This window comes from Rhinatrema bivittatum, chromosome 8 (genome assembly GCF_901001135.1).
Source record: "Rhinatrema bivittatum chromosome 8, aRhiBiv1.1, whole genome shotgun sequence".
In the NCBI taxonomy this organism is placed as follows: domain Eukaryota; kingdom Metazoa; phylum Chordata; class Amphibia; order Gymnophiona; family Rhinatrematidae; genus Rhinatrema; species Rhinatrema bivittatum.
In genome coordinates, this window is record NC_042622.1 from 253,674,493 (window position 1) to 253,698,558 (window position 24,066).

At 48.1% G+C, this 24,066-nt stretch overlaps 1 protein-coding gene across 26 annotated transcripts in view; it reads right to left on the reverse strand.

Moving 5' to 3' along the window:
- PTPRS (protein tyrosine phosphatase receptor type S) overlaps positions 1-24,066 on the reverse strand; it is a 568,002-nt gene that overhangs the window by 61,332 nt on the left and 482,604 nt on the right. For all 26 annotated transcript variants that reach the window (XM_029614603.1, XM_029614614.1, XM_029614622.1 and 23 more), the window contains 2 exons: positions 22,955-23,052; positions 21,378-21,501 (listed from right to left, as the gene is read on the reverse strand). In XM_029614603.1, the coding sequence (XP_029470463.1) occupies positions 21,378-21,501; positions 22,955-23,052 (222 nt within the window). The remainder of the gene's footprint in view (positions 1-21,377; positions 21,502-22,954; positions 23,053-24,066) is intronic.

Genomic DNA, 24,066 nt, shown 5'->3' on the forward strand with positions numbered 1-24,066 from the left:
TTGCAGATCCTGGGACTCTGTTAGGTGCTATACTTCTCTTTCCATTTCTTCAGGTTTGCACTGCATGCAGAGTGGCTTTTTTTGGTTTTCCATTCCAGTTTGTCTTCATATTTATAATGTGTGGTCTTTCTGTACTTGGTGAAGGTCGGTTCTGTGTGAGTGACCGAGGTGAGGTATTTTACTAACATGTAGGCAATTGTATCAATCTTATTTGTTGTATTTTCTCAATAGGATATGCATTAGTGGTAAATTATTGCCTTTTCATAAGGAGGGCTATTGTGCCTGGTAGTAAAGGGAGTTTGTTTTGCTTTTACTGAGATGTCATCAGATCCAGAATATCTTTTTTTTGCATGGTGAGTTCTATGGATAATGCCCTAGTTCTGCTCTGCATCCATTGTTGGAAGTCAAGGGGGTTCCCGTGGATGCAGAGTGTATGTTTACATATAGCCCCGTGACGGTAACATGTTCAGTGTGTCACGCATGTGAGAATCATCTGTCATGTATGTCCCGGCCGAAAAAAGGTTGAGAACCACTGGTGTTGGGGATATCAGATGTTTCACTACTGAATGCAACCAAAAAGGAATATTGACTCTGCAAGAGAGACATTGATTTCATAAGATGGATGCTGAAATGTATGTTTCAACAGAAAAAGAAGATGAGGAATTTTGGACAATACAAGCCCAGCTTCTCTGATCTGCTTATTTATTTAAGAGTTATAGCTTCTTTCCATTAAACATGAGCTCTGCCCAGCACAGGTATAGGTCACAGAGGTGAAAACAGCTGACAGAAAAGTGCTGACATGGCAGAGCAGCACTGGTCAAGAGGTGTTAGGACAGAGACCAGACCCTAGTACAGGGACGTCACGCAGCAGTAGCAGTGACCCCCCCCCCATAGAAAAGGGGGCTAGTGATCTGAAATAAAGAAACAATACCATCCGCCCCTCTGCTTGACTGTGCATGAGCTGTTTACATATGCATGTCTGGGCTGTTAAAAGCAGTAGGGAAGAAAGAGAGAAGAGAAGGCAACTGAAAAGAAGACCATTCACACCTAAGATGATGCCCGAGGCATCACCCCTGCCCCTCCCTACTCCTAAACATAAGAACTCCAGTGTCCTAAAATTCTACATGCAAGAGAGCCCGTGTCGAAACTGACTTCTCTTCTCCAGGGCTGAGACAAGCACCTTAGCCCAGCAAACAGGGACCAAGACTTCAAGCTCTCTTCAGCAAAGATGGTCTGTGGCACAGGAGCGGTCAATGACGTGGGTCCAGCCAGAGAAATGCACATATACACTCTGGCTGCGTTTAAAGGGCTCTTTATTTACAGTGATATCAGACAGTAAACAGTTGGCAGCAACCAATAAAGCAGACACCTTGAACTCAGGCAGTCTCTAGCTTAAACACATACAGGTTTACCCACCTCACAGAAAAGTGGTCTTTCTTTAGTCTGGGATTCGTCAACTCCCTGGGGCCCAACTAGCCTGTCTAGGCCCTTAGGTTTTATGCTCAGGGTTTGCACTCCTCCCTCCTCCCAGGATACCTTGGGGAGCCCAAGCTTAAGGAGATCCAGCAGGGCATCTGAGCCCATAAGAACATAAGAACATGCCATACTGGGTCAGACCAAGGGTCCATCAAGCCCAACTGTTTCCAACAGTGGCCAATCCAGGCCATAATAACCTGGCAAGTACTCAAAAACTAAGTCTATTCCATGTTACCGTTGCTAGTAATAGCAGTGGTTATTATCTAAGTCAACTTAAGTCTCCTCCAAGAAGCCCGGTCCTTTAAGGTAGACTGAGGGAGACAACTATACACTCCCTCACATACCCCCCCCCCCTCCAGTCAGCCTTGCCGGGATAAGCGTCCCTCTGTACAAGGGAGACCCCTCTTGACAGAGCATCAACTGCAGCATACTGTCTGTCCTGTAACATTATCTTCCGTGCCCTGTAGCTTGTGGACATCTTTGTCTAATTTTCTTCTGATGCACCATGGCCTTTTCAGCTTCGCCCAATCCTCAGATCTTCTCTGGTACCCTCTTCAGCTGTAGCCTTGTGAGTGATTCCGCCCTTCTCTGTGGGACTGGTACCCAAGTAATCACCTCACTCCTCCAGGCCTGTGGATGGACCTTCCCCTTCCCCAGGGTGTATTTGTTGTGACGGTGTTGCCGCTGGGGCTTATGAAGCTTAGCAACCTTATGAACGAGGCCAGGTCCTCCCCTTGAAAGGGTTCCTCTGAATAGTGACTATGTGAACCAATTTTACGCTGATCCAAAAGGGCTTTGAAACTCAAGCAATCTTGCCCAATAATCATGGAGTAAGTTAACAGGGAAGTACTCCGAACTCCATCATCTCTTGACTGGCCAGGGTGTTCAGATGGGATATTGTTGATGGTCCCCATGAACACATGCCAAGGTCACCACTTTCTAACCCTGGAGTTGGACCCGCTCCAGTAACTTGCTCCGCAGCAATGTTTTTTACATTATCAGAGTCCATTAATGCTTGGCTGGGAACCCCATTCAGCTCTACTGGTATCACACACTTAGCAGCTCCCTGGTTGAAGGCATCTACCAAGTTACAACAATAGTAATTAGTGTCCATTGCCTCCAGTTCCCTGCGGGAACAGTCCCTCGCAAAATGTCCTCGCTCCCCATGGCAGAATCATGTCGAGCCAATTGAAGGTTGCGGCTGAGATGACCGGCTCAATCGAGTGTATCCCAGAGGTTTCAGGCTCTGTTGCTTGCTCTCTTCGTTGAGGGGTCTCTCTTGGCAGGATGGTGGTGCAGCCATGGTCTGGGCCTGATGATATGCTTCTGCTACCTCCAGGGCTTTTTCCATCGTCAAGGCTGGATGCTGGCGAACCTACTGCTGCATGGGCGAACTGAGACAGACCTGGAACTGCTCCAGAAAAATTGCCTGGGCCACCTCCTCCCCGGTTTTCCTGTCTGGACGCAGCCACTTCCAGGCAGCATACTTAAGGTGATGGAACAAGTTCCTAGGGTTCTCTCCAGCCCTTAAAACTCCCCCTCAAAACTTCTGCTGATATGCTTCTGTGGTGATCCCTGACCTTCCTAGGATTGTTGTCTTGACCTCTGGATATGTGGCCGATCCCTCCAGATTGGCCAGCTGATAGGCCTCTTGGTATGATCCGGTAAGAACATTTCCCAGGCAGACAGCCCACCTATCTTCAGGCCAGCCTGCCAGCCTTGTAGTACGCTCAAGGTTCTTCAAGAACCCCTCCGGATCCTCTCATGGGGTCATCTTGAGAAAGGCTGGTGACACTGGTGGTGGACAGGCCACAGCAGTTTGCACTGCCTGGGCTATCTGCATAAGCAGGGCATGTTGCTGTGTCACCTGCGCTTGTAATGCTTCCTGCTGGGTCATTTGCGCTCGCAGAGCACTCTGCAGTTGTTGTTGGCCAGTGGCAAGTACTTTAATTACCTGCTCCATTTTAAATGATTCTCCGGGTGTAGGAGAGAAAACAAAGAACCTGCTGGCCTCTCCGGCCCTTACTTACTGCTTGACCCCTCTCTAATCAGGCAGAGATAGTCCCCTTAGCCTGCACACGCACACTAGATTAGAACTGGGAGGGCCCCAGGAAAAGAGAGACAAAAAAAAAAAAAGACTGCAGTTTTTTTTTCTTTGGTGCTCAGCACAGCCACACCCTTTCTTCAACTGCTAAGAAGCTGCACAGCAAATAAACTGTTCTTCTTCACAGTCCTCCCTGGAGACTGTTTTTTTCCCTCTGTGCCTGGCTTAGAGGGATCCCACGTCGAACACCATATGTGGCACAGGAGTGGTCAATGGTGTGGGTACAGCCAGAGAAATGCACACATAAACTCTGGCTGCATTTTAAGTGCTCTTTAATTACAGTGATATCAGACAGTAAACAATTGGCAGCAACCAATAAAGCAAGTGCCTTGAACTCAGGCAGTCTCTGGCTTAAACACACACAGGTTTACCCATCTCACAGATAAGTGGTCTCTCTGTAGTCTGGGACTCTGTCAGCTCCCTGGGGCCCACCTAGCCGGTTTAGGCCCTTAGGTTTTATGCTTGTGGTTTGGACTCCTCCCTCCTCCCAGGATACCTTGGGGAGCCCAAGTTTAAGGAGGATCGGGCGGGACATCTGAGCCTGGTCCTTTAAGGTAAATTGAGGGAGATGGCTATACACTCCCTCACCTCTAGCCAGAGATCGCTCCATGGTGAAACTAAGGTAATCTACAATTGTGGGGCTAGATAGTGTACTAGATTTATTAATATACCCAAAGCAAGTTGACATCTCTGATATTTATATTTACTAATGATGCAGAACTTTACTTATTATAAATCGATGCTGAACCACAAGGACTTGAGAAATATGTACTGTTTATTTTATTCTAACGGCTAAACCTGAAAAGTCTGACAAATAAAAGTCTGATTCTGTGGAATACTCCTGTGGTCTTTTATGAGCTATTCGGATTGTATAGGTATAGGGAGGTGATAGAGGTAATTGTTTGTAGCACGGCCCTTCCTGATAGGTGTGGGGGAAGAGGTAAAGAAGAATATAATTCTCCGACAGACTTAAGGCGATCAGGAATTCTCTTACATAACTGAGGATATGCTGGGCAGCATCAAACTGTATTCTGCCTATCCTGGCATTTTCTATCTGAACCACTGAACAGCTGCATTCACAATCACCAAAACCGAAAGTTTTTATTCTGAAATGATGCTAATGATCTGGTCCATGGGACCACAAGGGAAAAGGAATAATGACTCAGTTGTGTTTGTCCCCTTGGGACCATTACCACCGCTTTCAATCTGTCTCAGTGATACTCCTATGGCATCTCTCTTCCCAGTGAAGAGATAGGGGGAATCAGGAGGAGCTTGAAAATGGTTGGGAGACGCTAAGGCGTTGTAATACCTCAAAGTCCCACTGAATTTTGGCAAAAAGTGGCCCATTTCAGAAGGTATGTGACAGACAGCTGCCTATCTCTGGAACCAGAGATTGTGCCTCCAAACACTTATTTGACTCCTCGAGAGGATCTCAGTTCTGTAGATTCTTCTTGGGGTCTGCCAACTAATACAAAGCTAAAGAAACCACCGAGTCACCAAAATGGAAGCTATCCCCAGCCAACATTTGTACCAGAGAAAACAAGTGGTATTCTTCAAATATGCTGATCCCAATTCTAACCAAATGGAATCATCCAGTACTGTTACGATCCCCCCTGTTGCTGCGCCACAGGAGGTATCTCACCTTTCCACGAGAGGCCGCTTTGAAGCCAGGGCCTCGCCTGTGTACCATCCAGGATTTGCTCCAGGGCCTGGGAGGCCTAGCTGTTCCTGAGGCCTGCCTGTGGCTTGCTTGGCTGTGTTTGGACTTCCTGGTTCGGCCACGCCCTTCTCCCTAGGGGCCGGCCCGCAGCTCTCCACCTCAGTTATAGGGCCAGCGAGGGGCGGTCCAGGTGAACTCCTCCCAGGGAGTTGCCCGCATAAAGCAGTATAAAAGGACTTTCTCTTCAGTTCCTGTTTGCCTTCGGATTGGGCTCCACAGTTGCCTGTGACCTCTCCCGATCCAGGTCCTCCGTGGTCTCGCTTGTCTTGACGGCTCCCTGTCTCATGTCTGCCTGTTTCCCTGATGTGGTTCCAGATGTTGCCTTGATATTTGTTCCTGATCCAGTGCCTGATCCAGTTCCTGATGTTCCTACCTGCTTTAAGCTGCCAGGAGTGCAGCAAACCTGCTTTAGGCTGCCAGGAGTGCAGCAACCTACCTTGACTGCCAGGAGTGCAGTAACCCACCGCTTCCTCTTCCCTGTGCTCGTCCGCTCCTGCGACTATAGGACAGGGTGGTCCGTGACCCTGTGTAGGGCGTCTCTCAGGGCGCCCTACACAGCCAGCACGGCTGTGCTGGCTGTGTAGGGCGCCCTGAGAGACAGTGTCAATGTCTTCCTTCCCAGCCTTCATCTCTGATGTCCTGCTTCAGCCCTCGTCTCTGATGTCCTGCTTCAGCCCTCGTCTCTGATGTCTTGCTTTAGCCCTCGTTTATGATGTCTTCAGTGTTCTAAGGACTCTGTCTGCCCTCGTCCTCTGTCCGGCCTGCCGCCCAATGCCGTTACCCAGCGGCAGGTCCGAAAGGGCTTGGAGCAGTCGGAGGACCGTTCATCAATCAACATTGCGTTGTTGGTTGCCATAGGCGTGCAGGTCCGGCTGAGGGTCAGACTCCGTTCTTTATCCCTGCTTCAGTACCTGCCCGGCTCTCCATGCCTGCATCGGCTCACCTCCCACGGTGTGGCTTGGGGCTCCTCCCTAAGTCTTGCCGTAGCCCAAGGGCTCACTCCCTGTTCTAGAGGCGACTGCGCTCCTCGTGCTCGTAACAAGTACCTGTTCTTGAACATGCTGCACTGGATGCACGCCAGATCTCGCTACTAGCCAGGTTCAGGCATCAAATGGCAGCATCATGTTAACGGCCAAAAAGTTTGATTATGCATGAATTCCTGAGATTCCTTCAGCACAATAGGAAAATTGGTTCTTACCTGCTAATTTTTGTTCCTGTAGTACCATGGATCAGTCCAGACAGTGGGTTGAGCCTCCTGTCCAGCAGATGGAGACAGAGAAAAACTGAAAGGGTATCCTATATCAGGACAGTATAAACGTTATCAAAGCAGATAAATGTAAAGATAACCAGCATAAGATCAAGCAAGCAATAAGTAACTTGATTACTTATTACAATAAGTTACTTGATTACATAGTAATATTGATTACTATGTTACCCTCTGCTTTACACACATTGTTAATTGTAAACCGGGTTGATGTGATTCTTGTCATGAAATTCGGTATAAGAAAAATAATAAATAATAATAATAAAGTAACTGATAATCGGAACAATTCAAAACTCTGTAAATAACCGCTCTTACATACATCTAGTAGATGCTTCCGGTGCCTTAAAGTTCTGATAGGAAGCAGAGAGATCAAAAAAACTGTAAAGAAACAAAGGAAAAGAGCTTCGAGCGGACGTAGCAGACAGTGCACGGGAGGGAGTCTGGACTGCCGATAGATATTGGCTACCGTGGTGGCATTGTCCGAGAGCACCCGCACCGCCTTGCGACGGATCAGAGGAAGAAAGACCTTGAGTGCCAGATGGACCGCTCGAGCCTCCAGGCGATTGATGTGCCAGCGGGATTGAACTGGGGACCAGTATCCCTGCATAGACTGAGTTTGACAAATTGCTCCCCAGCCTGAGAGGCTGGCTTCCATCGTAACAATAATCCACTGAGGAGTCTGTAGGGGCATCCTCTTCAGGAGGTGAGCGAGCGAGAGCCACCATTGCATGTCGGCGATGGTAGAGTCGGAGAGCGGGAGGGGCGTCCAAAACTGTTCCGACACCGGCTTCCAGCGGGACAGCAAAGCTTTCTGTAATGGACGCATATGTGCAAAAGCCCAAGGAACCAGATTGATAGTGGAAGCCATGGACCCCAGGTAATCCCAGGCCGTGGGTAGCAAGAGAGAGAGAAAGTTGCGCACTTGATCCATAAGTTTGAGCGCCCGAGCGTCTGGCAGGAACACCTTGCCAACCTGGGTGTCGAAGCGTGCTCCCAGGAATTCCAGGACCTGGGAGGGCTGGAGATTGCTCTTGGAAAAGTTGACTATCCACCCGAGGGAGGTTAGGAAAGCCAAGACCCTGTCGACCGCAAACTTGCAGTCTCTCTCTGACTTGGCTCAAATGAGCCAATCGTCCAGGTAAGGATGGACTAGGACTCCTTCCCGGCGGAGAGTGGCCGCCGCCACCACCATGGCCTTGGTAAAAGTGAGTGGCACGGTGGTGAGGCCGACCGGAAGCACCTGGAACTGGAAGTGTTGTCCCATAATGTTGAACCTGAGATACTTCTGATGGTCGTGGCGTATCGGGATGTGCAGGTAAGCCTCCGTTAAGTCGAGCGAGGCCAGATATTTGCCTGAGCGAACCGCTGCTATCACTGCCCTCAGGGTCTCCATTCAAAAATGGGGAACCTTGAGGGCCCGGTTGACTCTCTTGAGATTCAAGATTGTACGGAAGGAACTGTCCTTTTTGGGAACGACGAAGTAGATGGAATACTGGCCAGATCCTTGTTCCTCCACCGGACTGGGACTATGGCGCCGAGCTCTTGTAGCCTGCCAAGAGTCTGGCAGACCGCTGGCCGCTTCCGGCTTCCGCAGGGAGAGATTATGTAAAGATCCGGCAGGTCCTGAGCAAATTCTAATGCGTAATCTTTCTCTATCACCTCTAGGACCCACTGATCCGTCGTAATTTTGACCCATTCCTCGAGACATAGGGACAAATATCCACCTAAGTTGGGAATGGAGGAATGGGCTGGCCGTATTTCATTGGGGAGAGGACTTTGTGGTCGAATGTTGTGGGTTCCCATCCCGGAAGGGATGATAGCCACGAAAGGAATGAGAACAGGACTGGGATCTGGAGGAGATTACCTCTTGGGAAGGATCCCCGCGCTCTGCTATTTTACCGGTGCTGACCTCTAAAGTGAGAACGTGAAGGAAAGAAGGAATTTGACTGTTTTGGGCGGTCCTCCGACAGCTTATGAATCTTGTTTTCTCCTAGGGATTTAATAAGCTGTTCAAGGTCCTTATCAAAAAGCAACTTACCATTGAACGGAAGTGTGCCCAACTGCGACTTGGAGGAGGAATCCGCAGACCAATTGCGCAGCTAGAGGAGACGTCTGGCCAACACCGCTGAAACCATAGCCCTGGCCTGCACCCAGAGCAAATCGTAGAGGGCATCCGCCCCATACGCCACGGCCGCCTCCAGCCATTCTGCCTGCTCCACCTCTGCAGACGGGAGGGCCTGGGTTCTGAGCAATTGTTGAACCCACCTGAGACTTACCCACTGCATATAGTCGCCCGGACTCCTAAGGCCAAGACTTCAAAGATGCACTTGAGATACAGCTCGAGTTTGCGGTCTTGAATATCTTTCAACGCCATGGCTCCCACCACAAGGATGGTGGAGTGTTTGGTGACCGCGGAGACGGAAGCGTCCACCTTGGGAACTTTAAGCATCTCAGGGAGGGGATAGAGCTTGTCCATCGCTCTACCCACTCGGAGCCCCGCCTCGGGAGACTCCCATTCCCGGAGGAGCAGCTGCCTGTGCATAGGATGGAACGGGAACGTACGTGGGGGAGCCCTAAGTCCCGCCAGGACCGGGTCCACATTGGCTGGCATAGATGCCGTAGTGGGATCCTCAGGTGGAATTTCAATTCCCAGCTCATCCAAGATAAAAGGAATGAACGGATCCAGCTCTTCCCTTTGGAACAAGCGCAGAACACGCGGATCGTCACCCTCGAGCGGAGGAACTGGGAGCAGCAAGTCAGAGTCCGGTTCAGGATCAGGGACAGCAGCCAGTTGGGGGGGTTCCGGGACTCCTGGCACTACCCTGACCGAGCCCTGCCCATCCGGAGCAGCAGGAGGCTGCGGAGCAGGCACCAGAGGGATTTTTGCTGGGGGGGGGACCTGGGGAGGGATCATCTTCTTCCTGCAGGCTAGCCAGATAGGATTTGTGCATTAAAAACACAAATTCTGTTGAAAAACGAGGCCTAGATTTCCCGGGTAAGAGGGGAGGGGAAGATAAGGAGGTAGGGTCAGGGATCCCCTCCGGGGAGTGAACGGAACTTAATTCTGGAGGAGAAATAGTTAAATCGGGCTCTCCTCCTTCCTCCAGCCCCGAATACGAAGTTAAAGCTGCCCCCAAAATGGCCGCCGTTCCCATGGTTTTTTGTGAAGGGAACGGCCTAGCACCGTGCTGAGAAGCCCGACCCTGGGCCGTTGGTCTCGTCGCCGCCTCAGAGGGACCCTCCCTGCCCAGCAGGCACCCGGAGCATAGGCCATTGCGGGAAAACCGCAAGGCAGGCTCCCTGCAGGCTAAGCAGGAAGCAGACCGTGGCATGATGGCTGCAATGGTAAGCGATAGCAGGTGAATGAACCCTGCACGCTACCTCCCCTGAAACAGAGCAGGGAGAAATTAAGCTTGTCTTTTTTTTTTTTTTTTCCGGTTTTAAACTATTGCAGGGGAATTAAGTTTCCCTGTTAGGAGACCCGAGGTATTAAGCGTCTCAGGATCAGAGCAGCCAGTGAGGGGGAGTGACTGGACCACCAGTATCGCCCCAATAGACAAGCAGGTCACTAGGAAGGGGAGCCTAGGCTGAATAATCAAGGGGCAAGCCCTCCCTAGGACCCCATAAGAGCGAGTTGTCTCCGTCAGAGCAGAAGTTTTGAATGCAATCAATTTGGTTTCTTTTTTTTTTTTAATTTATAAAAGGATAGGAAATACTTGCTTAATCTTGCAAAAATATGAGGAGAAAACCCCACAGGGAAAGAGAAATTGAGGAAGAAAGGGAACCACAGGTTCAGCTGCCTGCATCTGCTGGAGACAGAGAAATACTGAAGGGATGCAGGGTAGACTCTGTCCTGATATAGGATACCCTTTCAGTTTTTCTGTTTCCATCTGCTGGACAGGAGACTCAACCCACTGTCTGGACTGATCCGGGTATGTACAGGGAATACTCTCTCTACTGAGATTGCCATCCTTTTAGTGACTGAATAAAATAAGACACCTAAACTTCATCTCGTACCTGAGGAATAAACCTTGCCAGCAAGCAGCCACCCTTAAATTTGCTTCGGGGAACATTCAACAAATCCTTCACCAACCAAGAAGAGGGAAGAACTCTGAAAACTTTCAGACATTGACCATAAAAGAACTGACTTACACTCTGCAAAATCCCAAAACTTGAAAGGAATGGAAAAATAAGGATTCAAGCTATTCATCCTTTTTTTTTTTTAATCTTTTTATTTGAGCCAACAAATTGATCCTCATAAAAATAAACACAACAGTAGTCAGACAATAAATGTGCAGGATGAGAATACACTATCCCTTGAGCTAACATACTTAAACTCAAATATAATCTTACAAGTTTTGAAACCCCCAAAACATACACACCACTTTCTACCCCATTCACCCACTCATATAAGAACATAAGAACATGCCATACTGGGTCAGACCAAGGATCCATCAAGCCCAGCATCCTGTCTCCAACAGTGGCCAATCAAGACCATAAGAACCTGGCAAGTACCCAAAAACTAACAGATCGATACTCTAAGGCCGCGGTAGAAACAGTGCGGCAGTGTCAGGCGCACCCTCGTTCCCCGCACGCACAGTTCTCTTCACCTACCGCTCGATACTCTCTTCAAATTGCATGCAAATGCATGCCGCAGCTGCGAAGCCTTAGGCAAGCGTTAGGCCCGCGCAACCCATTTTACTGTATAGAGCGCCTATACAGTATCCTGGGTTCGCGGGCCTAACGCTTCACGCTGGTATTTGTCATTTCAAATGTCACAACATGTGACTGCCTTGAGCGCCGAATTCGCACGGGCATTCATTCACTGCCGGCGGGGGCCGTGCATTCATCCAGGCAGAGGGAGCCGGAGGCTGCTTTCGCCGCCGGCTCCATCTGCCTGGATGAATGCACGCCCACCCGGCCGCCTTGAGCGCCGAAATCGGGAGGAGAGGAGAAGGGAGAAGGGACTACCGTAGCAGGCCCGAGCCTTGCTACTTTTTCGGTTTTTTTTTTTTTTTTGCTTCGGGAGGAGGGGACAGGACTGGGGCTGCACCGGAGATCGGACGGGGCCTTGAGCGCCGAAATCGCACGGGCATTCATTCACTGCCGGCGGGGGCCGTGCATTCATCCAGGCAGAGGGAGCCAGAGGCCGCTTTCGCCGCCGGCTCCCTCTGCCTGGATGAATGCACGCCCACCCGGCCGCCTTGAGCGCCGAAATCGGGAGGAGAGGAGAAGGGAGAAGGGACTACCGTAGCAGGCCCGAGCCTTGCTACTTTTTCGGTTTTTTTTGCTTCGGGAGGAGGGGACAGGACTGGGGCTGCACCGGAGATCGGACGGGGCCTTGAGCGCCGAAATCGCACGGGCATTCATTCACTGCCGGCGGGGGCCGTGCATTCATCCAGGCAGAGGGAGCCGGAGGCTGCTTTCGCCGCCGGCTCCCTCTGCCTGGATGAATGCACGCCCACCCAGCTGCGGCCTGGATCGAACACGCGCCCGCTGGCTCCCACCGCCGCCTGGAGCCAACGCGCGCCCACCCGCTCGCCGGCTCCCGCCGCCGCCGCCTGGATGAACGGGCGCCCATCCGCCCGCTGGCTCCCGCCGCCGCCTCGATGATCGCACGCCTGGGGGATTCGGAAAGTGACAGGTATTTATACATATATATAAACAACTTACGCTGCAATGTTTTTTACACTTTACGGTTTTACCCCCATTTTTTACACTTTATTCCCGTTTTAATTTTCGAACACCACACTAACACCACACTAACACCAAGTAGAGGGTAGGCGGTAAACTAACAGGTTAAGGACACGGCAAAATAGCGGGTTACAAAGGAGATAATCTGAGCGTGCGTCACAGTATCGGAGGGGAATAGCTAATTCCTTCATTATACAGCTAATTCGTTCATTTACATATCATATACATGCTGCGTGCGGAAAGGGTTATGTGTCTGTTTTAAGAAGCGCTAAGGACGCGTGAAACTGGAGACTGTATCGCTGGATCGCCTTACGCGTCCGAATTGTGCGCTCCCAGCACGTTACAGACGGGAAATCTTCAACCGCACGTTACAGTATCGACCTGTAAGTCCGTCAAAGGAACTTTCGATGTTAATACGAAGTTCAGACAAAACTGAAAGCCTGAAAACATAATCCATCCTTTAGACTTTCTTTAGAACTTTATCTCATAGAATGACATATCTTTTAAGATCCTTAACCGCCCTTTTAGGTAGCAGATCTTTCTGTCGTATTTTCTCAATTTGCGCGGTCCTCTACATCAACTCTTTCCAGTGCGCGAAAGCAGGTGCCTCACTGATTTTCCAGCATAGCAACACAGTTTTCATAGCAAGTAGCAATGCTGATGCTAAGAATCGCACTTCCCCCTGCGGCAGCCGGACATTCCTATCCATAATATTCAGGTAGATTAACAACCCAGACCAGGGAATTCCACCCCCCAGAATATCATCCAGAAAATCGGTGACTTTATTCCAAAAACATTGTAACTTGAAATATCCTGTAAACATGTGACATAAGTCCCCAGGATGAATATTACATTTAAGATAAGACTCAGAGTCCCAGTGTTGCATTTTTACTCCTAAAACCCTTGTAATATGTACTGTATGCAACAGCTTAAACTGTATTGCTCTCATATTGGCTGTCAATAGATATTTATATATCAAAGCAAAGGCTTGACTTATGGATTCAGCTTCCTCCAAACCCACACTCCATTGTGCTGCCAAACACGCCATATGGGTAGAAGGTAATAGTGTTTTCAAGTGTGCAGTCCAGATTGATATTTTGTTGACTTTAAGGATAGTATCTAGAAAACTATCTTCCTTGTCTGTGAGGACTACTTGGGGCACATCTCTTGCATAAATATTTACTCCATAATGGCGTGCCTGTAAAAAAGCATAGACTTGAGAATTTGGCAACTCCCATTCAGCTTGCAATTGCTGGAATGAAAACCAACAAAGAATATCAGGATCCACCAATGACGCCAAATTACGCAAACCCTTGCTGGCCCATCCCCAAAACACCGAGCTGTGAAGCTCAGGCAAGAATTCTGAGCTCCCATCAGAGTGAGGAAGGGCGAGACCTGAACATCGTGTTCCAGGAGCCCTCGCCACCATACACAAGCTCTCCTCACGGCTACCAACCAGAAAGCAGAGACTCCTAAAAATGTGAAAGCCTTCTGCCGCAGATGTACCAAGTTAATTGGTTGCTATGTGTTGCGTTCCCCAGCTGTGCTAGGGCTGCGACCAGCCCTGCTCACCTTCCAGACCCAGCCTCCACTGCTCCCCCGGTCTCTCCCGCAGTTGTAGCTAGCCGTCTGCACCCTCGGGCTCCTAGCAACTCGGCCTCCTCAACTCTGGTCCCGGATCCCTCCTGCTCTGGTGCTCCGTCTCTTGCGGCACGGCGAGGCCCGCGCCACACCCTCCTGCAGTTGGCCCCTAGGCACGCGCGCGTGCATAGGGCCAACCTTTAAAGGCGCTGCGGCGGGAAACTGCTCCGTGGCGCCCAGTGATGATGTCATCTGAGCCCTGCATAAAGGCAGGGCTCAGCCCTCCATTCCTTGCCTTGGCAAACGGGTCGCACATTGTGTGAGCTAGTTGCCGTCCTCGTTCCTGTGCTTATTCCAGTGTTCCCGTGTTCCTGAGTTCCTGTGCTTGTTCCAGTGTTCCCGTGTCTGTTCCTGTGTTCCTGTTCTTATTCCAGTGTTCCTGCATTGCTCCTGTGTTACCGTGGTCCTTCCTGTGTTCCTTTGTTCCTGAGTTTGTTCCACGTTCTGCAACCCAAGTTGTACCTTCTCGGACTGATACCCAGTACTGACCTTGGCTTGCCTCTGACCACGCTTAGACCGATACCTGGTACTGACCTCTGCTTGCCTCTGACCACTCTTGGACCGATACCTGGTACTGACCTCTGCTTACCTCTGACCACACTTGGACTGATACCTGGAACTGACCCTTACTTTGGCTGACCATCCTTGGACGGATTCCCTGGCTTTGACCCTTGCGCTTCATTCGGACACTCTCTTTGCTTCTCCTGAGACCACCAGGCCCACCTGCCTTGACACTGTGTGCAGCCTTCCTCGAGCTAGATCACTAGGCGCTGCCTATCCTGCCCGGAGGACCTTCAGTTCCTGCCTTGTACCCGTGGTCTCTGGTACTCTCTGTTCCGGTCTAGCTCGACTGTTCACCATCAGCCGTGCACCTCTACTCCTTGTGGGCACACCTCTCCACCATCTCTCTGGGAGACCCCCAGAGGCCCACCTAAGCCCAGGCAGCCTGGGAATCCAAGGGCTCAACCTGTGGAGCCCCTAGGCTGTTATTGGTGAAGCAGGTATTGGTATTGCCTCAGTCTCCTTGTGTGCTCCACCTCCTGGAGGCAGGCGCCCTCTGGGATCCCTGAGACGGCCGTACCAATCCTATGCCAGGCCAAGGGTCCATCTCCAGCGCAAAATATGGATATGTCCAATCCATCATTAGACCTTCCACATCAAACTTCTGCTTACCAGAGGCCCATTCCTGCTATAGGCAGAAGGCAGGCTGCGTTGTACACTCTCAAGTCCAAAAGATCCACCCCTCCTTTCTTCCTGCCCAATCTCAACACATCATAACTGACTCTTGCCCTTCTATTACATCACACAAAGGATCCTAGTAGTGACCGGAACTGACTTACTCTTTTCCACAGGGGCACTATTTGTAAGGGATATAGTATTTTGGAAAGAACAACCATTTTTACCAAAGCACTTCTTCCCATCATCGATAAGGGTAGCGATTTCCACCGCTGGAGTAGAGCTTTTATCTTTACTAGATTCGCATCAAACTTAAGAGAACAAAGTTCCTCCTCAGTACGAGCTAAACTGATACCCAAGTAACAAAACTTATCCTTGGCCCATTGCAACGGAAAAGGGCCCATCCAGTGATCTATTAGCTCAATACGAAGGAGAAAGGTCTCAGACTTATTACAGCTGATCTGCAATTCTGAAAGACTTCCCAAATCATTAATCATGCCAATAATATCCCAAATACTCTGTTGCAGATTTCCTATAAAAAGCACGGGTCATCCGCAAACAGAGTCAACTTTAAGTCCTTTGTTTGCTCTTAATACCCTGGAAGGAAGGCATACCAGGAAATTTAAATGCAAGGGGTTCCAAATTGAGCACGAAAAGCAAAGGGGACAAGGGACACCCCTGTCTAGTACCCCTCCATAACACAAAGATATCCGATAAAGACCCATTCACCAATATCTGCGTTAGTGGTTGATGGTATAAAAGCCGCACCTACCGTGAAAACTGGACCCCAATGTTAAATTTCTCTAGCACCCATTGCAGATAGGGCCACTCAACACAATCAAATGCCTTTTCAGCATCAAGGCTGGCTAACAAACTATCTCCATTACTAACTCTAGCCACCTGAATAGCCATGTAAGCTTTCAAAATATTGGAGTTAGCAAGCTTACCCCTGACACACCGTCACCAATCGCCATATTCAGTCAGGAAGCTAAGATGGCTGCCAAGATTTTGATGTCTTGGTTCAAAAGTGATATTGGCCTATATGACTGGGGAAGCAAAGGGATTTTACCTGACTTAGCCAATAGAGTAATTGTTGCTAGAGTATGACCCCATTCAACCTCTCCCTTTTCCTTAGCTCCATGGAACATATTTTTAAGAGGAGTGAGCACCAAATCAACTTATAAAAACAGGCCCCAGATCATCCAGCCCTGGCGCCTTGACTAGCGTCAAATTTGCAACAGCATTCCGGATCTCCCCTTCTGATATAAGAGTTTCTAACTGCAGTCGCAGTTGGGGCAGTGCAAGGCCCTGAAAAAATAACTGTCTTGTCCGTTCATTACTGGGGCCAGCAGCATACAAGTTTCTATAATATACCTTGAAAGCCTTGAGAATAAGAAGTGTGGTTGAATATGTTTTTGAATCATAACATATGTGGGACACAATACCTTTAGAATGGGAGCTTGATTTAACCAAACAGGCAAGTAAGCTACCTGATTTATTCCCCCACTAATATAGTTTATACTTGAGGTATAATAAATTCTGCCGGGCCCTCAACTCCAAAAAAGACATTAAACTCTCTCTTAGCTACAAACAACTTCTCTTTTGAATGTTGTAAAAGGTGCTGGACATATATACATCTAGGAGCTGCAGTCTTTTTAGTTAGTTCTAGAACTATTGCATTCCTTTCTTTTTTAACCTTGGCCAGGTAAGCAATAAGTCCCTGCAAAACTACCTTATCAGTATTCCAGAATACTAGGGGATCGATTTCAGGGAGCAGATTAAATTCCGCATACTCCTTCCATTTATTTTGCAAGTAACCCGCAAATGCTTTATTATGGTACAAATGTGGGGGCATTGACTACCTCTTAGGCCAAGGATTAACATCTGTCAACGCTACCACAGTCATCACCACAGCATGATCAGAAAATGGGACATCCCTTATAGAGCAACTTGTTAAATAATGTTTCAGAAACAAGAATAAAATTGATTCGTGAGTATACATTGTGGACATGGTAATAAAAGGTAAATTATTTTTCTTCCACGTGCAATGATCGCCAACTGTCAATCAATTGCAGCTCTTGACACACAAAGCCTACCCCAAGATCCCCTTGGTTTTTCCTAGGGGTCTTAGCCAGTTTGCAATCCACTAAAGGGTTGTCTGTCAGATTAAAATCACCCCCATTATAATTGAATACCCCTCCCAGGAAGCTAATTTCCCCACCAAATTAGTGAAAAACCCATGGGAGTATTTATTAGGAGCGTATATGTTTACCAGGAATACTTTCCGCCCCTGCAACTATTACAAACCTGCCATTCAGATCCATAAATAGTTTTTCTTTCTCAAAAACCACATTCTTGTTAATGAGAATCGCAATTCCCCTTTTCCTAGCAGAGAAAGAGGAGAAACAGCACTGGCTAACCCATTCTCAATGCAATTTTTCTTGCTCCCCATCCTCCAAATGGGTTTCTTGAAAAAAGGCCACATTTGCATTGCCCTTCCTTAGATCAGTAAGCAACTTTTTCCTCTTGATAGGGGAGTGCAAACCTTCAACATTAATTCGACAAACAGCAATGGTGGTCTTAAGCAACCCCTAGTACTTCTTCCATTGCCGCTGTATTCACAAACTTTAGGGACGAGACCTCCCAGCACAGGTCTCCCCCTGTTCCCAAACTTCCTATATGGTTTGCGTCCCTTTACATAAGATCTCTTCACCAGGATGGATATCCACCCACTTACACCCATCCAGACCATCCACATCCCAACCTCCTCCCTCTCATCAACAAATGAAAAAAACTTCAAACTATGTCTAGAAAAACCATCCCCTGTGTCTCTGGCGAAAAGTCGTGGTTCTGCAAACTTCGCCAACAGGCAAACAATCTCTCAAAGCAGGGGCCTCCTGGAGCCAACGGCGCACAGAGAACACAGAGAGGTGTCCAAAACCCAGGAACCCAAAACTGCCCGGAAGAGGTCAAACATGCAGGTACTTTGGCAACTTGACCTGCAAGAGCAACAGCTCATAGGAATGAAATAGAAAGCAAACAGTAACTAAAGCTGAGGCTCAGCATTAATTGTCAAAGCCACCATAGGAGCCCCCCATCAATTTCGCTTGTGCAGATATGAGCCATAGAGATAAACCTAGCCAGCCCAGATCTGGAGCTTGCAACCCCAAAGATTGGACAGCAGTCACTGCAGCCACACCGGGAAGCCAGCTGAACCCATCGACAGCTCTCCCTGCTACTGATACCCGCTAGTTTGGTGACTAAAAATAGCAAGTAGTGAAAATAGTCCAGCTTGAAAAAAGCAAAATAACCCGAGTCCTGGAGTCTTCTCTATTACACCAACCTGAATCAAATTTATTCAACAGTTTAGGAATTGCAGACCAAACTGAGGTCGTGCTAACAGAAACAGTAGAGATTTTCCTTCTTCTGTCTTCTTTTGGTTTTCTTTTTATTCCTCCTCTCAAGCAAGCTGGGCAACAAACTCCTTGGCCTCAGCACTCATTGTCAGAAGCCATGACTCACCATTTTGAAATACTTTGAGTCAGGTGGGGAACTGCAGAGAGAAACGCACCTCTTTATGAAATAGCTGTGTACAATACGGAGTAAACTCTTGCGGGCGGCCAGGACCTTAGCAGAAATGTCCGGGAAAAGTAGCAACTTGTTATTTTCATAGGAGATCTTTTTGTTTTGCAGTAAGCCAACAGGATTTTTTTCTTTGTCGATGTAGTTCAGGTGCTTGGTGATCACCTGCCTGGGACGTGCCTGATCCGGTCCACTAGCCCCCAACCTATGGGCCCTCTCCACCAGAATTGGTTGGATCTCCGTGTTCACCTGAAGAGTGTCAGAGACCCATTTTTCACAGAACCGAATTAAGGCTTCCCCCTTTATGGACTCTAGAACCTCCAGGATCCTCAGGTTATTGCGCCTGCTTTGGTTCTCCAATTCGTCTAGCTGGAGCTCTAAAACTTTATTTTTCTCCTGCAGTTCCCCAGCTGCGGCCTCCATGCTCCAATAACTTGTTTTGTATGCAGCTGATTGTAGTGTTGAAGGCATCAACTTTATCCTGTAGCTTGTGACTGAGGCCCCAGTTTTTTGCAATTGGCCAGTTAATGCAGTGGACACGGCATGAGTGAGTTCCTGACAATGCAGCATCTGACAGTTCAAATGCAGCCAAGCCTACCTCCTGCACCATTTTGTGTTCTCCACTGTTAACTTTCTCAGCACCAGTTCTCTTCGTGCATCCATTCATCTCACCCTTGGAAACTGCCGCTAGATTGTCCATGCAATCACCTACGAAAGCCATTTGAAACCTCCCCCCCCCCCACCCGACTTACACTGAAAACTGTTGAAAATCCATTAAAATGCCGCTGGCTCCAAGGGAGCTGGATGGGAGAGTGATTTTTCACAGCGACATCATCGCCACGTGCCAAGTTTCCCATCCTGGCATGTTGCTACCAAAGCTGAGTTCTACTGCTTGCCAATGGCAAAGGGGATGGGACTTGCAGTTCCGAAGGGACAAGACCAGGGGATCCCACAGGAAAGCTACAGGGGCCATAATTGAGAACCCAAGCTATGGTTGTCATTCTGACTGGCCTCAGCCACAAGTTTAGTGAAACCCAGAAGCTCATCATGGTAGCTACGATAACACTTCACTTCTCCTCTGAAGAGCACCTCTATCCTGAGTATAACACACCTTGATGGAGCTCCCTCTGTTATCCCTCCTGAGCCATTATAACTGCAGGAGTGGATTCCAGGACTGGAACCAGTCCCTCCAACAAATAACACACAAAACTCTGAAAGAGAGGGGCACAGCAGAAGCTGTATTCCCTTAAAAAAGGAACCACCATCTCCTCACAGGAGGACGACCCCAAACTAACTCCGCTGAAGAGAGAGAAAGAGGAAGGCATTGCTCCTTTCACTCATCCACAAAACAAACATGGCCACTGTTTCTGCCTCTGGTACTTCCAGTGGGAACAGAGACTGCGGGCAACCTCACCATGAAGATCTTCCTGAATAGTAGTGGGTACAGACCGCCTTGAATGGTTTTGCAGAACAGGAACGCCCCCCCCCCCCCCAAGAGCTCCAAATCCTCTGCTCTGCAGTTGCTGTCCCATACAAACAAGACTAGCAGAGCTGAATGGAGCCTTTTGCCATCCAAACTCTGCAGAGCATGGTTATCTTTTTGCACTCCAGTGAAACATCCCTGATTCTCCCGCCGCTGCAAGCCTCACTGCTGTGGGAGCAAGCAATGGAGGATTCAAGTCCCCATCCTCCTGCTGCGAACCTCTCAAAATTGTAGTCATTCCCACTATGGAACTAACCTCTCCTGTGGGATCGGGCTGCCCTGATAGTCCCACCAAAGAAATCTCTTTCAGCGAGCTTAAACTGGCAATTTTCCACTTTTCTTTCCCTCCATGCAAGCGCAGGAAAGCTTGCTGCTGAAGTGGGCTGCAAATGGCGCAGTCTACAAACACTGCAAAAGTGCGGCTCCCTTCCCACAATTTGCAGGAGAAGCCATGTTTGCACTACTCTGTTCCCTGCTGGCTCACCACCATGGCCTGGGAAACAAAAAATACAGGACTCACAGATCTGATACGCTGTTCAGATCTTTGGAGGTCCTGCCCCTGACCAGCTGCAGAGAAGGCCTACCTGATTCCTCAGAGGCAGTCATTCCTTCAGTTGCCTTGTTTTTCTTTTTTTTTTTTTAAACAAACTTTACTCGCACCCAGAGATAGCTCAAATTCACTCCTAAGCTACTATTAAGGAGAGGAGGAGGAAGAGGCAATGGAAAGAGGTGACGAGGAGAGAAGAAAGAAGGAAGGCAAAGAACAAGAACCAGACTGAATAGTAGCCCCCTAGTCCAGGCCCTGCACAACTGTGGGAGTGAGAATCAAACATTCTCCTCATGAGTTGCTGTTCTTTCCCCCTAGGGCTATGCTCCACCAAGGGAAGGAGAGCCAGCCTTTCAACTTGGGAGCTGCCCTGGATTCTTCTCACAGTCTGACTAGGCCTCAGCTCACAGCATGGGATATATGCCTACCACCTGCTAGAGACAGAGAATACAGGCTGAGGTCAGCACAGATGCATATACGGGGCAACATCTGCGAACCTGTAGATCTCCTGTTTCCATCTGCTGGTCGGTGAACATAACCCATTTCTCTGGACTGGTCTGACTGGATAAAGAGGAAGAAGCCATTACTTTTGAGAACACAGAAGTAACTGAAAGATGATAACCATTCTCAGTGTCCGGTCTTCCCTACAAAATGGTCTGATGCTAATAAAAAAAAAAAAAAGACTGTTACCTTCAATTGGCAGGAGAATTACACGGGAGTGGTCATAAGCAATCACGTTGGCATACCGGTTCTTGGGTTTATTCACTTCCAGATTTGAGTGCTCCCATGTGAACTGTTGTCCAGGATCGATGGACTGAAGGCAAGGAAAGGAAAGAGCACATGATAAACTTTGATCATTGCAGTACTGCTACACTTCCAGATCTGCTTCTGAAGACCACAGTCATACACACGAAAAACAGAACAACTTGTCACTATACCCGCCACCTCCACAGCCACAGCGTCAGCAATCAATCCAATCCACAATATCTACAAGCAAGTACAGATTCTTTTTTAAGGGCAAAAGGTGTTCCTTTTTCTTGGACATTTAAAAGCTGCACAAGACTGATCACAAAATACTAAAATTAGAAGCAGAGGGTATTAAGGAGTGACAGTACTATTGTCATTCTGATGGCGATTTCTGCTGTATTTGGGGTGGGCAGGTTCAGTTCAGCTGTCCCAGATATGAAATTCAGGTTAATTGTATTTACCTCTGAATGTTCTGCCAGAGAATGAATTGAAATGAAAGCTCCTGCACAGCTAGACCTGCTGAGCTGCCTCTGGAGGCCTAAAGTAATATTCAGATTTCTACATGTCTTATTCAATCTATTTACGGTAAAAACATTGCTCTTTTATTCTGGTCCAAAAATTCTACATGTGAATATTCTGAAGAGGAGGATGGAGAGTTCTTTCAAAGAAAAAATGGCTATCCATGCCTTCTTTTTATCTGGATGATGTTAATGCTATTTATTCATTCCCTCAATTCAGTTTTTCATTCTATCCCATTGGAGCAAGCATCTGTATCCCTCACTCTGTTACAAACTGTCTACCCTCCCTGTTCTCCCCAACTTTAAGTAACTTTTATTTTTTTGCAACATGAATTTTTATTGAATTGAGCTGTGAAGCATCAGTAAAGCTGTTGCAAAAACTGTGCGATGCTAATGTGCTGGCACTTTCTTGCTGTGGTACATTTCTAACTAATGGGTATTTATACTGTTGTAATGTGTCTGCTTGCTCTCTATCCCTTTAATCTAGCCTCGCATTCATTTCATTAGCACTGTTTGTTTAGCGCTGGCTCCCTAACTAGAGGAGGTTGTGCTGGAACTACGCCAGGGCACTTGGGATATTGCATTATGCAAATTAATCTCTGAGCTCTGTACAGAGCATATTAACTGGATTCTGGATCTAACTCAATCCACAAATTCCGATATAGGGTTAGAAACCTCAGCAGAGTAAAGAAACCAGCTATTGTGTAGCGCAGAGTACACCTACACTGCGTCCAGGAAAGGGCAGTTGTTGTGGACACAGGTATCTGGGAAGAAACTGGACACTGTGTTGAAACCCAGCTATCACGTCCTCCCAAGCCAAAGAATGTTCCAATGGAAGAAATCCAGCTGACAGCAGAATACAGCTGTTCTGCTCTTCCCATCCATGCTCCCATAATATAGCTATTATATCAACCTGCATACACACAGATCCCCGGGAACTAATGCCAACTCCTCCCCTGTTGCCCATTTTGACATTTTATTTACAATCTGATTTTTGCCTACCTCATATTCTTGGGATAATTTGAGGTTATCATTAGCTTTAAGGTGCTCTGTGTGCTCAGCCAGCTCTGCGATTGGAATCGGTGGATGATTAAGCATGCCTGGGGGAAAGAAACACCCATGAAAAATCTGAATAAATCAAAACCTTTTCTATTTTTATGTTATTAGAAAAAAAATATAAAAAAAAAAAGAAGAAAAGTCTTTGAATGTGAGATCTGCAATGAAAGGACTGAGGTTAGAAGAAAAGTAGGAAGTCAGGGCTCGAAATTATATCCTGAAAAAGGGTAAAAGGCAAATGAAATCCACGCCTGCCCCCAGAATGGCTCCATTTATCAGCAGTCATTAAAGTAAACTACTAGCTTCCTGAGCCAAAAAGCAAATGAATTTGCAAACCTTACCTGCTAAAAATGTCACCGACCGCAAAATGATTAGAAAATAAAATCAAAATAGATTCACGTGGAGGTGGGGAGGGGGAACTCCTGCATGGATTCTGAACGACTTGATGGAAGGAAGGCATGAAAAACATACAGTGTCAGTGGAGAGACTACCTGGTGCACTGCTTAGAAGATTATGGAAAAGCTTTCATTGCTAATCATCTTGTTTATAGCTTTCAGTCCCCTACAGCAGCCACATGATTAGGGTGGTCAAACTTAATCTGCCTTTTTTGGGGGGATGATGGGGGGGGGGGGGGGGGTCCATTAGAACAGTTTGCAAAAACCTCTCCACAGATGCAGGCAAAAAAAAAAAAAACAAAGCCTGACTACTCTGCTGTCTCTGTTTTCACGACAAAGGGACTGGGAACATTATGCTGCAGATCATGAGAAGAGGCCCTGTCATCACCGAGAGCACTGCTGGCTCACTTCCCATTCTAAATTTGTTGTCATGGGGATAATTCCTCTAGCATAGCATGATACCATGATTTCCATACCAGGCAACCCATCCCCCAAATTTGTGAACAATAAGCTGTAGGCCACCGAAGGAAAAACCTTACAAATATGAACCGTTAACCAATTATGCACCAGAGGGCAGCAAATTGGCATACTTCCTTCCTCAGGTCAAGGAATAACATTCATCTTTTAAAGTGGTCACTCTGAGGAGTGATGCAGCTGCTGAAA